The 17,965-nt window shown below is 43.7% G+C and overlaps 1 protein-coding gene across 1 annotated transcript in view; it reads left to right on the top strand.

Annotated features, from left to right (window-relative positions):
• Window positions 1-17,166, top strand: part of GLG1 (golgi glycoprotein 1) — a 173,790-nt gene extending 156,624 nt beyond the window's left edge. Inside the window, exons 21-26 of the mRNA XM_054048830.1 lie at window positions 153-295; window positions 602-703; window positions 5,706-5,813; window positions 6,584-6,704; window positions 8,145-8,251; window positions 11,187-17,166. Of these exons, the coding sequence (XP_053904805.1) occupies window positions 153-295; window positions 602-703; window positions 5,706-5,813; window positions 6,584-6,704; window positions 8,145-8,251; window positions 11,187-11,354 (749 nt within the window). The 3' untranslated portion in view covers window positions 11,355-17,166. The remainder of the gene's footprint in view (window positions 1-152; window positions 296-601; window positions 704-5,705; window positions 5,814-6,583; window positions 6,705-8,144; window positions 8,252-11,186) is intronic.
• The last annotated feature ends 799 nt before the right edge of the window (window positions 17,167-17,965 follow it).

The raw sequence follows: 17,965 nt of genomic DNA, 5'->3' as shown, positions 1-17,965 counted from the left end.
TAGCTCTTTCAAACTGCTGGAAGACAGTGTCATCCAGAAGGAATTCCTACTGCAGATCCCCTTTGGAGCTCTGTCAATTTGTTGTTACATCTTTTGTTCAATACTGTGAAAATTCTAATGCAGTTCCTTTCCATCTTTCCTCTCTCGGTTAGATTACCGCTTGAATCCAGTGCTCAGAAAGGCCTGCAAACAAGACATCCCCAAATTTTGCCAAAATATTCTGAGTACGGCTAAGGATGATGCAGAGTTGGAGGGGCAGGTCGTCTCCTGCCTCAAGTTGAAGTATGCAGACCAGGTGAGTGGGGAAGGTAAATGTGTAAATATGATCTGCATAGGAACGTGCGCAGCAACTCTGATTGACCCTCCATCCTAGTAAATTAGACTCACTTGCAGTGTATATGTACGTAATTTTGTGCTACCTATGGATTAGAGTCCAAGTGCTTTGCACTTACAATTTAACCATCATTACCTCTTAGCCATCACTATAGAATAAACATATTAAATGCATTTAACCCTGTTATTAAAGTTGCCAAGACAGCTGACTAGCAAAAATCAAGCTCATTATTTGGTTGGCTAATTGCTATTTTCCTCCTCTCAATAGCGTCTGTCTCCAGACTGCGAGGATCAGATCCGAGTGATAATCCAGGAATCTGCTCTTGATTACCGGCTAGATCCTCAGCTGCAAATGCACTGTTCTGATGAGGTAGGAGACATGACCACTATGTCCCTTAGTTCAGTTGAAAACTCTCCTCAGCAGCTTCGCACTCAATCTCACCCTTTTTAACAAAATGAACCCCTCTGTCTGCAACTTGCACCTAGCACAAAATAATTGTATTCTTCTGCACGATCAGTATTTCTAAGTCAAGCTTTGCCTCTGGCATGCACATTGACACTACTAAACTCTAGAAGTACAAATCATTATCATCACTTGTGAAAAGCAGACAAGTTAATGTGTCCTTTTGAGTTTCCCATCAATCATGAGTGAACCATAGTAGCTGAAATCTGCTTTATCGTTTCCATGTCAGTTTAAGCAATGACTCATGAATGACATATTTCATGCCAGAGCTGTGTTTGTGCCAATTTTCTTCACCTTGCTCATGCTTCTCTGACCTGGGTATCTGAGCAGCAGCAGTAGTAGGCATTGGGGTCAGTAGGGTCGTGGGAGGTGGCACTGCTGGCAAGATGGAGGGAGAGAAGGAGAGACAGGAATTGAGTGAGCTAGTCCTTAGATGTTTTAAAGGATGAGTATATGTGGCCTTGGAGATTTGAGGGTTAAATTGTACAGCACCTCCTGCATCTTAGCTTTTGGTAGCGTCCATATGGAGGCTGAACCTGTTGCAATCCACAGTCCCTTGTAGATAATGCAACAGTTCTGAAATGGCTGCCACTTGTTTTTTTCTCTTTCTGACTGACACACACACATACCACTTTTAAATTCACTACTCCAGTTTTGGATCAGGGAATATAGAGTCTGCTCAGAATATCATGGCATCTTAAACCTTCAGTCAGACTGCTCCTGTAATCTGCCACAGACATAGCACATAGGATGACTGGGTGCCCGGTCAAAAAGGACCCTGGCGGTTCCAGTCAGCACCGTTGACCGGGCCATGAAAAGTCCAGTCGGCGGTGCTGCAGAGCTAAGACAGGCTAGTCCCTACCTGTCCTGGCTCCGCGCTGCACCCCAGAAGCAGCCAGCAGATCCGGCTCCTACGTGGGGGGGCACAGGGCTCTGTACGCTGCCCCCGCCCCAAGCACCGGCTCCGCACTCCCATTGGCTGGAAACCACAGCCAATGGGAGTTGTGGGGACAGTGCCTGTGGACAAGAGCAGCGTGCAGAGCTGCCTTCTGCGCCTCTGCCTAGGAGCCGGACCTGCTGGCCACTTCCAGGGCGCAGAGTCAGGACAGGCAAGAAGTCTGCCTTAGCCCCACTGCGCCGCTGCCCGGGAGCCGCCCGAGGTAAGCCTGTGCCCTAGCCCTGAGCCCCCCTCCACCACCACTCCCCCAAACCTGGAACCCCCTCCTGCAGCCTAAACCCCTCATCCTCGGCCCCACCCCAGAGCCTGCACCCCCAGCCAGAGCCCTCACCCCCTCCCGTATCCCTGCCGTCCAGCCCAGTGAAAGTGAGTGAGGGTGGGGGAGAGCAAGCCACCAAGGGAGGGGAAATGTAGTGAGCAGGGGGTGGGAGGGCAGGGCCTTGGGGAAGGGCGGGGCGAGGCTAGGGTGTTCGGTTTTATGTGATTTAGGAAGTTGGCAACCCTAATAGCACAACATGTAGAGGTCACTCATAATATGTTCACTGACCTCCTCTTGCTGTATAGGACATGTTGAGTACATTCTAAGCAGGTCACCTTTGTAACAGCTCGTAAGGTAAGCCTGCCTCAGTGAGCGAGATAAAAAGAATTACTGGAACTGCCAGGCTCTTTGAGACATAGTTACTAGAAGGGTGTATTCTCTGTAAAGAGTAAGCAAGTAAGCTATCATTGCCACAGTTGTCTTCAAATGAAGGCAATGTTTTTATAAGATTGAGTTTCCTAAATTTGGGCCCATTTTATGTTGAAAGTTTTGTGATGCACGTTCAGATTAGCTGTCATTCTTTCCATCTCTAGCCTCTTTCTTTAGAAATTGTTTTTCTTGGATGATTCTCTCCAAGTGAGGCCCCTATGTGTATTCCACTTGAGATGGGCATCTGCCTGAGACTGGATGATGATTGTTAGCAGTGTCTGGTGGTCCTCTGACAAACAGAGGCTAAGGACACCATTCCTTACCCATCCTGGCTAATAGCCATTAATGGACTTCACCTCCATGAATGTATCCAGTTCTCTTTTAAACCCTGTTATAGCCCTAGCCTTCACAACCTCCTCAGGCAAGGAGTTCCACAAGTTGACTGTGCGCTGTGAAGAACTTCCTTTTATTTGTTTTAAACCTGCTGCTCACTAATTTCATTCCCCGCCCCCCCCCAGTTCTTATATTATGGGAACAAGTAAATAACTTTTCCTTATTCACTTTCTCTACATCACTCATGATTTTATATACCTCTATCACATCCCCCCTTAGTCTCTTCTTTTCCAAGCTGAAAAGTCCTAGCCTCTTTAATCTCTCCTCATATGGGACCCGTTCCAAACCCCTAATCATTTTAGTTGCCCTTCTCTGAACCTTTTCTAATGCCAGTATATCTTTCTTTGAGATGAAGAGACCACATCTGTATGCAGTATTCTAGATGTGGGCGTACCATGGATTTGTATAAGGGCAATAAGATATTCTCTGTCTTATTCTCTATCCCTTTTTAATGATTCCTAAGATCCTGTTTGCTTTTTTGACTGCCACTGCACACTGCGTGGACGTCTTCAGAGAACTATCCACGATGACTCCAAGATCTTTCCTGATTAGTTGTAGCTAACTTAGCCCCCATCATATTGCATGTATAGTTGGGGTTATTTTTTCCAATGTGCATTACTTTACATTTATCCACATTAAATTTCATTTTCCATTTTGTTGCCCAATCACTTAGTTTTCTGAGATCTTTTTGAAGTTCTTCACAGTCTGCTTTGGTCTTAACTATCTTGAGCAGCTTAGTATCGTCTGAAAACTTTGCCACCTCATTGTTTACCCCTTTCTCCAAATCATTTATGAATAAGTTGAATAGGACTGGTCCTAGGACTGACCCTTGGGGAACACCACTAGTTACCCCTCTGCATTCTGAAAATTTACCATTTATTCCTACCCTTTGTTCCCTGTCTTTTAACCAGTTCTCAATTCATGAAAGGATCTTCCCTCTTATCCCATGACAGCTTAGAGCCTTTGGGGAGGGACGTTGTCAAAGGCTTTCTGGAAATCTAAGTACACTATGTCCACTGGATCCCCCTTGTGCACATGTTTGACCCCTTCAAAGAACTCTAATAGATTAGTAAGACACGATTTCCCTTTACAGAAACCATGTTGACTTTTGCCCAACAATTTATTTTCTTCTCTGTGTCTGACAATTTTATTCTTTACTATTGTTTCAACTAATTTGCCTGGTACTGACATTAGACTTGCTGGTCTGTAATTGCCAGGATCACCTCTAGAGCCCTTTTTAAATATTGGCATTACATTAGCTAACTTCCAGTCATTGGGTACAGAAGCTGATTTAAAGGACAGGTTACAAACCATAGTTCTGCAATTTCACATTTGAGTTCTTTCAGAACTCTTGGATGAATGCCATCCGGTCCCGGTGACTTGTTACTGTTAAATTTATCAATTAATTCCAAAACCTCCTCTAATGACACTTCAATCTGTGAGAATTCCTCAGATTTGTCACCTACAAAGGACGGCTCAGGTTTAGGAATCTCCCTAACATCCTCAGCCGTGAAGACTGAAGCAAAGAATCCATTTAGTTTCTCTGCAATGACTTTATCATCTTTAAGTGCTCTTTTTTTATCTTGATCGTCCAGGGGCCCCACTGGTTGTTTAGCAGGCTTCCTGCTAAACTAGTCCACTCTCTGATGACACCAGTACTTTCAAGTTAGGCATTGTTTCTCAACTTTCTAGAAAAGCTTTTTCTACAGAAAGCTAACTTTAATAGAAGTGATGTCTGATCATTTAGGAAACAAAAAAAAGTATTAAATTATGAATTTTTGCAGACCGAAAAAAAGGCTATATATGACATGGTGAGAAAAGAATCTGGGGAGACAAATTACCCTGAGGAATGAACTTCAATCTGGAAAAGGATCAGCAGCATTAGCGTGTAGCATGATAAAGAAAATTTCTGATGGTACTTCTCACCTGTCAAGTTTAAAAATAGAGATTGCGTGGGGATAAATGTTGGAAATATTTTGGTGATAGAGGAAATTTTATCCATATATAGTGGACATGTCCGGTCAGAGATTATGGGGGTGCAATTCATAACCAAATAGCACAAATGGTTGGATATTTATTTATTACCAAATGATCCTTTAGTAATCCTCCTGGGGCTTCCCAGCTGAAAGTCACACAAGAGGAAATGAAGAATTCATCTCTCATCTGCTTGTAGCTACTGGGCTACTGATAGAAAGAAAAATAGGCCAACTATAGAGAAATGGTTCAAAAAAAAAAATGGGGAGGTGGTGGTTATGGAAAAATGAACACACCAATTACATACCCAGCAAAGTAGACAGAGGACAAATACTTAGATATTTGGTTCCTTTTTATTCAGTACTCAGAGTCCTTTCACCTGCCAAACAAACCAGCACACCTGTCCAATATTTTTGAATATTAACATATGACACACCTGGTCTGTTAAATGTGTGTAATCTGAGAGTCACTCAATTCCATTAAATCCTTAGAAAAAATGTGTATGGGTGTTACACTGCTCACTCTGTAATAGGGTGACACCTGTTAAATAGAGAGATCTGATGACTATATTCCCATATGTCTCTTTAAACAAAAACTCTCTGTTGCAAAGATTGTTGTTTTGTTTCTGATATTTCCATGGCAAGGATTTGTAAATCTGTTAATTGCTAAATAAATAGTTTAAAATAGTGGCTGTAATTGTCTGTGTATGGCCTTTTTTTACTTCAGGAATTCGGGGATCCAAATGAGGGATGGATGGTAACACAGCTCAAGGCTTGTTCCCTAGCCATTGCATATAACACTGCACTAACATGGCAGCATGCAAATGCTTTGAAAAACAACCTGGGTCCTACATTATTTCATTCATATTGAAATAGGGATTTTCCCCCCCCAAACAGATCTCCAGGTTGTGTGCAGAGGAAGCAGCAGCGCAGGAACAGACTGGGCAGGTGGAGGAGTGCCTGAAAGTTAACCTGCTCAAAATTAAACCGGAGATGTGTAAAAAGGTAAAAAAGGAAATGGTGCGTCTCCCAAACCAAACAGGCCTTAATGCACAATTACTCCTTAAGTTTCAGACGAATGAACATGGTTCGTTACATGGCACAGACCAGGAACAGTGGGAAGCCAGTGCTATGTATGCTTCTGTGCATGGCTGAGCCAGTGCACCTCATCCTGACCTGCAGCATCCTCTACCATTTCAGTCCTGGCTCTGACATCTCTCTCCCGGCCAGGGAACCTTAATCCCAATAAGCAGTATGCCTTACTAGTCCAGTCCTGGATTCCCTACTCACACACTTCCAGTGTACCTCAGTGCATAGCTGCCTCCCACTCTTACTTCAACCCTAGGCCTCTTGAGCACAGATTGGCACTGGATCTGGCAAGGAGCTTTGTCAGCTACCCCCAAAGATCTATCACCTCACCTTAGTCCAGACCTGTTAGTCATGCCAAATTATTTGACTTTGTGTTATAGATTAGTGTGTGTCTATTTAATTGAATGATGCTGATCCATCCTGGAACAGCTTCAGTTCACTTATGGGGGGAGGGAATAGCTCAGTGGTTTGAGCATTGGCCTGCTAAACCCAGGGTTGTGAGTTCAATCCCTGAGGGGGCCATTTAGGGATCTGGGGCAAAAATCTGTTTGGGGATTGGTCCTGCTTTGAGCAGGGGGTTGGACTAGATGACCTCCTGAGGTCCCGTCCAACCCTGATATTCTATGTTGCTTTCTTCTCCCTCCTTTAATGTGTACCTGTAATGTGTAATAATCTTCCCTCCACAGGAGGTGCTCAACATGCTGAAGGAGAGCAAAGCAGACATATTTGTCGATCCAGTGCTTCACACAGCCTGTGCCCTAGACATCAAACACCACTGTGCAGCTATCCCACCCGGAAGAGGACGTCGTAAGTGTTGGCATGTCCTACTGTGTGAGATCTCCCAGCTCCTAGAGTCACCTAAAACTGGGATCTTTCTTGGATGACTTGAGGTCCTCTTAAACAGTAGATATTGCTTCCAGTAGTTGTGGCTGGTGAACAAGGAATACTGCCACTTGCATGGTATATGGGTATCCTTTTCTCTGTGCTTGGCTTCTTAGCTTAGAAATCTTTCCTTACATGGTCTGGTAAACATTAAGCTAGTTTTGTTCTTTCTAATGCAGTTTAAAATTAACATACTGTTTTTCTTGGAATAAAGTTAATTTCTGCTACAGAATCAGAAATAGGTTAAAAATGTACTGCCGCATACCCTCTTCGGTACCGAAAGCATTGCAGGTATCTTTGACGTTCCTTCACATTTCTCCTCCACAAAGGATGGACCTGATAGTGCTTGAAGTAAACCACTTTTCTAAATATATGTCACTCTGTCTAGTGCAGATGGCACACCTGACACAGGGCTTGTCTACACTTATCCGTGGGATCGATGCATCAGCGATCGATTTAGTGAAAACCCGCTAGATCGACCGCAGATCACTCTCCCGTCGACTCCCGTACTCCACCGGAAAGAGAAGAGTAAGGAGAGTCGACAGGAGAGAGTCCCCCATCGACATCACATAGTGTGTACCCCGTGGTAAGTAGATATAAGCTATGTCGACTTGAGTTACGCTATTCATGTAACTCAGATTGTGTAGCTTAGATCGACTTTCCCCTGTAGTGTAGACACGGCCACAGTCTGCACAGGCGGATCCTTGTCTTGTGTTGAACTTCCTCTACGTTCTTGGAGAAGACACACAGAATTTAGCATTCTTAAAATATTTTTAGTGAGCTGTTTTGTGAATCATAAAATATCCTGTCAGTTCAGCTGAGCTTAAGCCTCGGATACATAAAGTTAACCTTTTAATCCCCCTCCATGGGTCAGCATTCCTTGCCACTTAAATATTTGAAGTGAGACCTTCTGGGCTGCTAGCTCTGAGGGTTAAACAGAGGTTTCCTTCCAAACCAGTCTTAGGTTAAATTTCCCAACACTGATTCATAGGAAGTTTGATGGATGGCTTGGCTGTACAACTTTGTAAATAGACAACCAATGTTCTGAGGAATTGGAATGCACCTCCCAGCACTCTGTATTGTGACCAGGGCCGGCTCCAGGCACCAGCCTGGCAAGTAGGTGCTTGGGGTGGCCGCTCCGGAGAGGGGCGACAGGTCCAGCTATTCGGCGGCAATTTGGCAGATGGTCCCTCACTCCCGCTCGGAGCGAAGGACCTCCCGCCGAATTGCCGCTGCAGATCACGATCACCGCTTTTTTTTTTTGTCTGATTGGGGCGGCCAAAACTCTGGAGCTGGCCCTGATTGTGACCTGTCCCTGGGGCCAGTTTGTGTGTGTGTTGTGATACCATGTTCTCCATTTTGCAGAGATGTCTTGCCTAATGGAAGCTTTGGAAGACAAGCGTGTGAGGTTACAGCCTGAATGTAAGAAACGCCTTAATGATCGGATTGAAATGTGGAGCTATGCTGCGAAGGTGAGGATGCAGGGTGGGCTCTAAACCCCACCTGACTTTTGGCATTAGTCACTTCACTATACTGAGCAATGGTGAGTTGTCTGTTAGGACAGGGGTCCCCCCCCAAAACTTTTTCCCCCAAAGCCTACTTCTGCCACTGCAATAGGCACTGTGACCCACTATTAATACTTTTTGAGGAAAATATATTAATTTTAATTATTACATACATATAAACTATAACACTGGAAATAAAAAATGTACATGTTTTCTTTTCATTTTAATGTAAATAATTGTAATGATAGAAATTCATAGCAATATGTACTCAAAGAAATGCTTCAGGATCTTTAAAACCAAGCAGTTTTAGTAAAACTACAATTTAAAAAAATATTGAGAGCAAAATGTTGTGTTCAAACAGGGAAAACACAATGTATAAATGTACAATGTATAAAACTGAACAATAAGCAACACCACAATGTTAAAAAAAAAATTGTTACACGTGTTTGTTTTTAAAACAAAATAATTGTCCAACTTTGAACACTATATTGTTTTCAGTTTTTAGTGTAAATTCTGAATTTTTGTGCTATGTAAGTAAAGACCCACTCTTCCTCTCTACAGATTAGAAAAGAATAAAATATTGTAAATAAAAATATAAAATAACAGTTATATTATAAAAAGAACAGGAGTACTTGTGGCACCTTAGAGACTAACAAATTTATTAGAGCATAAGCTTTCGTGGACTACAGCCCACTTCTTCGGATGCATATGATATCCGAAGATATGCATCCGAAGAAGTGGGCTGTAGTCCACGAAAGCTTATGCTCTAATAAATTTGTTAGTCTCTAAGGTGCCACAAGTACTCCTGTTCTTCTTTTTGCGGATACAGACTAACACGGCTGCTACTCTGAAACCTGTCATTATGCGAGTTATATTATAACATGCTGAAGCAATGGGTACTCCTCCGATCCAGTAAAGGAGAATCCAAACTTCGTGTGTGTCATCTTATTTTCCTACCACTTAATTTATTTTTTTGGCTGGCTCATTTTGTGTAGCTGTAGATGGCTGGGGCTTTCATTATCTTCTCCATCAGTGCACCCTTCTCATTTTCGAAAAATAAATCAATCCATGTCAGATTGAAATACTGATTGCTGTTTTTTACGGTTGTAAATTGCAGACTGTATGTACATTGCAGTGAAACACACCATTGTACACGAGAATTAAACTTTAAAAAAGCAAGCTGCAATATGTTAATAGTTTTTCTTATACTCTCTCCAACATATACAGCTGCAAATGTTACACTCATATAGTTTTTACTTAGATTACACAAGTCACGTGGAGTTAAAAATTTACTAAGAGCTTGAGTAGAGAATGCAGTTGTACTGGCGGACTACCGGGGGCTGTTTCACAGCCCACAGTTTGGGAACCCATGTTCGGAGACTGACTCATGGTTCTTGTGATTCAGACCGTTCGTGTCTTGTGAAGGAATTGGCAGGAGAGCAAGGTGGGGATTGTGCTTTCAACCATGGGAAAGCTAAAGAACAGACATGCCTCAGTCCTGTGAAGTGACTGAGTGAATGCAATCAACTGTGTTAGGCCTCTGTCAAGCAGAACAGTGGGAAAGGACAATCTTTCTGCTTTCAAATCACAGATCAGATGGTTTAATAAATACAAAACAGGGTTCAGTTAATAAATAAGATGGTAATGTAGAGTTCAGGCTGCTGCTTTGTTCCATTCTGATCTTGCGGTGCCTAGATATTGCAGCATGTATTGTATATGTCAGGCTGCATTCAGAGTCCCATGCACACCAAGCCAAGTAAAGAACAAAGTTTTGACTGTAATTCAGTAAAATGGAAAGGAGGACTGTAATGGGGTCAGAACCTACCTCTTGTGAGCACCCCCTCTGGTTGGGTGTGTCAGCAGTCTTTAAACCAGTCCCAGCCCTGCCATCAGACTGTACCTGGAAGCCTTCCACCCTGGAGGCAATGGTTTTGCCCTCTGAGTCTGTTTTGGCCCCAGTCTTCAGCTGGGCCTCCTGAGAGTTCAGTCCCCTTTTGGGGGTTTACTGATGTCCAATTGTAGGCCCTTCCCCAGTGGCCTTGGGGGAGGGGGGGGGGAAATCTGGGCCCACCCACTGCTCCGGGCCCCAGCTTTCACTGATGTCCTACCCTTAGCTCAGGGCTCTTCTAAGCTCTTCCATGCTCCCCTGGTCCCTACTAGCACTGGGCTGTCTGTTGTGCTGCAGTTCCCTCAGCCAGCCACACCATTCATGCTCCTCCAGCTCTAGCAAGGAACTGCGCGGTCTCTGGACTGGCTCTCTAGCTCCTTTTTATAGGGTCCTCCTGGGCCCTGATTGGCTGCTTTCCTTGCAGCCACTCTAGCCTGCTTGGAGGACTTCTTCATTGCTCCTTATCTGGGACGAGAGTGGCAGGACCCTCAGACCTCCAGCTGGAGTCCTCTGGGCCTAGTCCACCCCATCACAAGGACCCTTAATTTACTTATACAACCCCTGTCTCAGCATCTGGGTTACTTGCCTAATAACACTGAAATCAAACTGCTCTCAGTGCCCCTTGGGACTAGTTCACAAGCAGGGCAAAGGGTGCCAACAGAGGAAGAGCTATGAGGGTGGGAGGGGTGATATGAACTGTTGTGAATGGAAAGGCAGGATGCTGGAGAGAGCTACAGGAGGAGCTGGGATGTCTTTTGGGCAATTAGGAGCTTTAGAGCTTTGTGTCCCAGTTGGAGTCCATCTCCTACTGGCCTATTGGTATGTAATTGTGTCCCAGGGAAAGTTCAGTTATAAAGAGAGAGCATGCTGGCTGCTTACAGGAGGCAAATGGGGAATTTACAAGTGTCCTTATCCAGCTCGTAAAATAGCATCATTCTACATGTCGTTAGTTTCTCTGTAAAGACTGATGTGGAAACTGAAGTCCTGTTAATTGTTTCCCGCCTTGCCCCCTAGGTTGCCCCAGCAGAAGGCTTTTCTGACCTTGCTATGCAAGTGATGACTTCTCCGTCCAAGAACTACATCCTGTCTGTTATCACAGTCGGCATCTGTGTACTCTTCCTGATTGGCCTCCTGTGTGGACGCATCACCAAGCGGGTGACACGAGAGCTCAAGGACAGGTAGAGCCTAGATTGCCTGCTGAAGAAATGCCTGCCCAGTTTGTACAGCCCTCCTCTGTATAGTCTGCCCACCCACCCCCTCTTGGGAGAGGAGAATAAAAAAAAGAATTAGAACAGCAGCAGGTGTCGGCTCAGTTTTCCCATCTTGGATCTCATCCATGGCATCGTCACCGTCCTATGAAAGAGTCGGTGTGCAACATTGGCAGCCCAGCCAACAGCTTTTGTTACCCCTTTGTTAGCGGACTCCTGTTACCTGCCTGTAGACGAGTCTCTTTATTGTATCGTTGGACCTGCTGTCACCAAATCAGACTGACATGACCTGCAGCTCAAGCAATTTTAAAGTAAATTTTTAAAGGAAGAAAAATATATAAGTACCAATCATATGAGTTAGGCAGTGTTTCTTACTGGGATGTATTCATGCTCTGTGGCTGGGTAAAATTGAGGTAGGAAATTAGAGGGTAAATAGCATCACTCACCGCAGTTGGCCTTGTTTCGGACATCTTGCTCATCGTATCCCAAGCATCTTCAGGGCATAGTTTCAGACTGCTACGGGTGTCAGCTCAGTCATCCTCCGAATGTCCTATTTTTGTTACTGTGGGTTTTTTGTTTGAAAAGATGATGCCCTCTAATTCCTGTTTTCCTCTGCCACTCACAAGATAAAATAAAATACTGGCCAAGATCAAAAACTCCAGTGGTCTGATATGCCATTTGAGCCGTATAGCATATACTTTATTAGGCTAGGGAAAGGGTGTGGAGGTTAGGCATAGAAGAACCAGTCAGTGTAATGCATTGACAGCTGCATTGTACATACCCTGATTAACTAGCCTATTAACCTTCGTTCATCAAAGGCAATGCAGCTGAATTTTGTCACTCCTTTATTTCACCCCTCAGTTGCCAAGCTAAGACACACTCCCCAGCCCACCCCCTCGAATTAGCTATTCAAAGATGGTCATGATGATACATCAGCAATGCTCCATGTTGCCCAGTGATGTTGAATAGGATTGAGATCCCAATGTCTGTTTCAACAGAAGGATCATTTATGGGTTAGTGCAGTGATTCATCATTGGCTTCTCTGGGTCTTAATTGCTTGAGTTACAGCATTAAAAATAGAGTAAAATGTTCAAACCTCTAAAACACTGGTTGATATAGATGGAATTTGGCATCTGGGGAAGTAGGTCAGAGGTGCTGGCCCTAAATGTCAAGCAGGAGAGAAGTGCTGATAGTGTGACGTGAAGGACAGACATATTGATCTTTAAGGTGAATAGCTTTGTTGTCACCAACTGATGTGCACACGTAGGCTCTAGACACATTTCCAGAACTTAGTTCCCAGCCCCTTTTCCCAGCTCAAGGGAGGTGTTTTGTAGCAATACCTGCAGCTGTGGTAACTTCTTACCATCTTCTTTGTTACCCAAGGAGTGGAGGGAGTGGAGCCTCCTCTAGTCGACTCTCTGTGGTTGGGACCTGGGATACACAGGTTGAGTGCGTGGTTCAAATGTGCCATTGTTGCTCGAGAGTCGGCATGTACAGTAAGATATAGATAAATATATTTTATTAACCTGTTAGATGTGTTCTCCTTTGCGTGCTGGAATATAAATCATGTGCCTAACACTGTCTAACTAGGCTAATGCTTGATCCATAACATTCTTTTCCTGCTCCCTGTTATTGCACTGCTAAGTAATTTCTGAAATTTCCAGTGTTGTGTATTGATCTGATACAAGATGGGGGCATTTCTGACTGTGGACCAGCTGATTCTAATCATGCTATGTAAACAGACTGATCTCTAAAAATACTGTGATTGCTTTTGCAGAATGCTAGGGGGGGGGGGGTACAAAGTTAGGTTTTTGGTAACATATCTCTTCACCATGCCACTTCGAAGATGGAAAATAAACTATTTTGAGACCCAGTCTTAGTAGTATGGTGATGACAGACTAGAAAAGCTCATGTGAAAGACAATTGTTGGTGTCTGGAGTCGAACCATGAGAGCCAACGGACTGTAAAGACTGGTCAGGGGATGATGGGAGAACCGAGCAGTGGAGCAGGTTCCGTAGAAGAGATCTGATGTGTTATAGGTTTCCAAACGGGTAACATCCTTGGAACAGAAACGGAGCCTAAATTCCTTCCCCCACCTTCCTTGCCCAATGCTACTTGTGTAGTTTCCCTGATTCTGCAGGAGTGAATGAAGCTGAGGGCCAGGAATGCGATGGCAGATCACATCACTTGCTTGAAGTGTAAAAGGGTGACACACAAGTGCGTGTGTTGCAGTTGCAAAAGTGCATGGTTTCACCTCTCACTCGAAGTGTCATTGCAACACTTTCTAATTGTCGAGGCAGCAGATGAGGTGGATTCAAAATGCAGGAGGAGGGGGACCAAGATTGTACATTCTCCCCAGTGCACAGTCTTGCTTGTTTGGCAATCCTAGCGCTGCTTACATTTTGCTAAGGCAAAATTGAATTGCCGTCCAGAGACTTCGTATTTGTGAGGGAGCATTTGCTACCTGTTTAACTTGAAGAACCCAACTGAGGAGGTGTAAAATACATTGACTAGCATCTTCTGGTGAATCCCAAATGTAATTGTAGTGAAATACTGTAGATGGTTTGTCAGCCATGGTTCTGGCTGTGAATCTTGGTGAGGGAAGAAGGGAAATGCTGTTTTACTTTCCAACTTAAGTTCTGTATTGGAGTAGGTTAGGACATGGGAAGACTTGATTTCCTGCATTTGCCATTGCAGTAGACGTAAGAGGAATGTTAAAGGCAAAAGACTAGTCAGCTGCGTAGTGTAGATGGTAAGAACAGAGCCATAGATAGTAAAGAGCAGACATTGTTCTGTGGAAGGCAGGGTCTCTTCTTGAGTCCTCTTCTAGACACTCTCTGTATGTGTGTGCTCAATTTGAATGCAGTATTGTCTTATTACTTTAACCAACTGCAGTTATCGGCCCTGCAACTGTGTAGTGCTGAGACCTTCCTCGTATCCAGGTGTGTCTATTGCTAACTAGATTGTTCATTGCTGTGAAGCCTTCACTAAGTAAACCCCAAGCAGCAACTGCACTTTCTGGATATTGCATTGAGCATCTGCAGTCTACCTGGTGGTTGCCTTCAAAATTTCATCCTGGGGCTTAGTTTCAGATGTCATTGGACAATGGAGCTGCTGTCAGTGGGGAAGTAGGGGAAGCGGTTTAATGAAGCAGGAAGGTGTGACATGACATATGTTTGAGTGGTTCCCTTCTTTTAATGGCATGGTCAGAAGTGCAATAACGCACAGGCCCAAGGGTCCTATTGCAATTACAAAAGGGGATAAAATAAAATAGAGACCCATTTCTTGCAGGGAACTGACATGGTTAGGACTGGGCAAAGAGAACTTTGTCACTGGCTGCCACAGTTTTAGCCATTTCATGATCATTAAGATTTACACCCAATTCACCACCTTACAAATGGGACCCCCTAACATATTGGCATACCAAACACAATGACTCTGGCATAGGAGCATCTTTTTAGGGAGACTAGAAATATTCCAATACAGTGTGTTAGAAATGCCATCCTAGCATGTAAGGGCTGTGCATCTAGAGAAGGCCTCTAGAAAAAACACAACAAAATAACCAGTCTTATTCCAAATCTATCCTGATTGCTGAGCACCTGCCCCTTGGATCTCTCATGCAAACACTTGCTGACTAGTGTCAGTAAATGCCCTAGTGGGTGGTCATTCCCTAGAGCAGGAAGGGAAAGGGAAATACACAGTGTAAAATGCACTGCTGCCTTCTTGAATGTAGGGAAACTTTTTACTTTGATTTAATGAGATTTAATTAGAAATACTTGGGAATCAACCATTTCAGAGGGGACTTGGTGGAAGGTGGCTTCTAGATCTGAGGCCTCCTTGCCGCTTCCCTACTCTTAGCCCTAATGTTCATCATTCCCCTCCAGCATTGACTTAACTGTCACCCCCAGTTCGGGGCGGCTGCTATCCATTCCATGGAGAATACCGTAAATGTATGTCTTTCCCATTCCTTCTTGGGGGCTTGTTCTAGATATTGTAGAGCTGATGCTCCTGGGAATGGCTTGACTGGAGTATCCAAGGGGAGAAATAACTCCTAGTAAGGAATGGTGCTCCTCTACACCCTGCCTTCCTCTTCTGCTCAGATGCCTAATGGTACATTCTGAGCTTACTCTCACCAGTCAAGATCATGTGTTTGGATAACTTGGGAAGGATTGTGCATCCCAGGCCCGTGCAACTCAATACTTCACTCTAGCTAACCAGGTGGTGGTGGTTGTGTGGTCTTGTAACAAAATAGCCTTATTTATTGTTTACTAATGGGTCAAATCCAAATCTTTTGATTTTTCTTTTTTGTTGCCTTTTGGTTAGCTCTGTCCCTGAGTTTTCTTGCCTCCCAGAAAATCACTTTTCATATGCAGGTGGCTGCAATTAAGGGTGAGGCCAGGAGCAGCATTCCTTCTCATGCTTCACATGAAACTTGTGTCCCTCTCCCTCTGCTGCTGCAGAAGGACTGAAAGACCCTACTGAAGTTAGAATAATTCTCTGCAAGTTCCACATGTGAGGATTCCTTCCAGAGTCTGACACGTGTGATCCATGAAAACATGATGATCTTGGCCCTGAGTGAGACTCTTATGAGCATGCTCTGTGAAGATGTACTGTACACTGGGGAGGGCTGAGCAAGACAGCAGTTTCTAACATGCAGTTACTGTTAGCAAAGAAGTTGCTTTTCTTTGCAGTGGGTGCAGGGGGGAGAAGCTGGGAGGGAAATGTGACATGCAAACTCAGTGCCAGAGGTGGTAAGCTCTGGTTTATCACATTCAGATGAAAGTGCTTAAGTTGGAGGATGATTTCTGTTAATGCAGAACTATTTAGTTCAGAAAGAATGTAGTTGTTTGACTCTCTTTGCCAGCTTTTAGATTTCAAAGTTAATTTTGAGTTCAGTGTGAGACCAGATAAGAACAGGTCAACTAGCTTTTTTCCCCCCCTGTTAAAATATTTCTGTATAGATTTATAAACTGTTTGTGATTTGACTAAACCAATGAATTTTTTTACAATAGTGTCATGGAGAGGAGCAGCTCCCAAATATGTACTGTTGCTTTCCAGCTTCTGAGGGTAGGGAGATGGGCCAGCCTAGGTTTTCAGCCTAATAATGAGCCACTGTGTTGGGTCTCATTCACAGCGAAGGTGCAGTTGAATGGGAGAGGAGAGGACTAAATGGTACAGCCGAGATCTAAATCTGGTAAATTGGTACAGCCGCTTTTCTCTTGCACTGCTGGGCTTCAGCGTTCGATATGCTGTATGTGTTGCAGAGCGTTACCTACAGAACTTGTCTGTAAGGGTGGGGGAGCAGCATCCTGCCTTCTTTACTGGATAGAAGCAGCCTGTCTCACGGCCGTCACCGAAATGCCAGACTGCAAAGAGCACTGGAGAGATTGGATGTTTGTAGAAGGGCAGACATGTTAACACATGCACAGGGAAGGGTCTCTAAGTAGTATGCAGGGATAATATTGTGAGCCTTCCCAAGTACAATGTACAAAACAGACCAAGCAAGAAATCATAGACTGTACAGTAAAAACTGTTTGAACTTAGTCCTTTTTTTAACGTAACATTAACAAGACTCTGTAAATTGTTTTCCTTTCTGTGTATAAAATCCTGGCCGTTTCTTGTTTTTTACATGTTCATGCTGTGTAATTTTGAGATGTTACTGAGATTCTGAACATAATGTGCTTTTTTTCTGTACAGATGAAATGGGAGAATTTAATAAAAAAAAGTCTGCAGGTTTTTACTTGTTTTATCTTTGTTAATTGTGAATTAAAAGGGATTCACCCACAGCTTTGTCCAGAGTGAAACTTTCTGAAGCTGATCCTCATTGTTTGATTATTTTTTTTAATTGTTTTACTGACCACCAAATAGCCATACAACTGTGTTGCATATCATACAACTGAGTTGCATATCAAACAACTATCAAGAGAGACTGAACAGAATCTGGCCACTTATTTTGTAGTTTAAAAATTCTGACCTTGCTGCCCTAGGCCAGGTTTGAAGTGGGTATCCTAGAGATGAAAGGCTTCGTAGTCCATTACTAATTACACTTAGTAATGTTACACTTCAAGGGGTTCTCTTTAAAGACTGCCAATTTTTTTAAAGATATTTTCAAAGTGATCCTCCCAATAGATCAAATGCATGCCTGTTTGATTCCCCTATTTCATCTCCACTATCTGTGCTTTACATACCATAGTGTTCTAAGAACACTAATCAACTCCTCAATTAGCTAAAGAGTGGGCTATGCACATCATTCCCAAACGCTCCACCCTCTGCTGGTATCCAAAAATTGCTACAGCTCTGAATGCCATAAGTGATGATTTAATTGTGCATTGAGGGGCCATGGGAAGTCACACATGCTATGAGCACTCATTTAAGCTGTGTTTGATTTGGAGATGCTATGCTAGTGCGAACCTCACCAACTGCAGTATGTCTCAATGGAACCAATGTTCTTGGTAAACCAGAATATGTAACTTTTTGTGGCTAAACAGAGTTAATTTATACTGACCCAGGCTGTGCACAAGGGGTGGAAGCAGGTTTGCTAAAACGGATAGGTCGGAAAAGTGTTGGTTGTCAACTCAAGGCATT

The sequence above is a fragment of the Malaclemys terrapin genome, chromosome 14 (genome assembly GCF_027887155.1).
Source record: "Malaclemys terrapin pileata isolate rMalTer1 chromosome 14, rMalTer1.hap1, whole genome shotgun sequence".
NCBI lineage: Eukaryota > Metazoa > Chordata > Testudines > Emydidae > Malaclemys > Malaclemys terrapin.
This window is presented reverse-complemented; position numbering and strand designations above follow the sequence as displayed.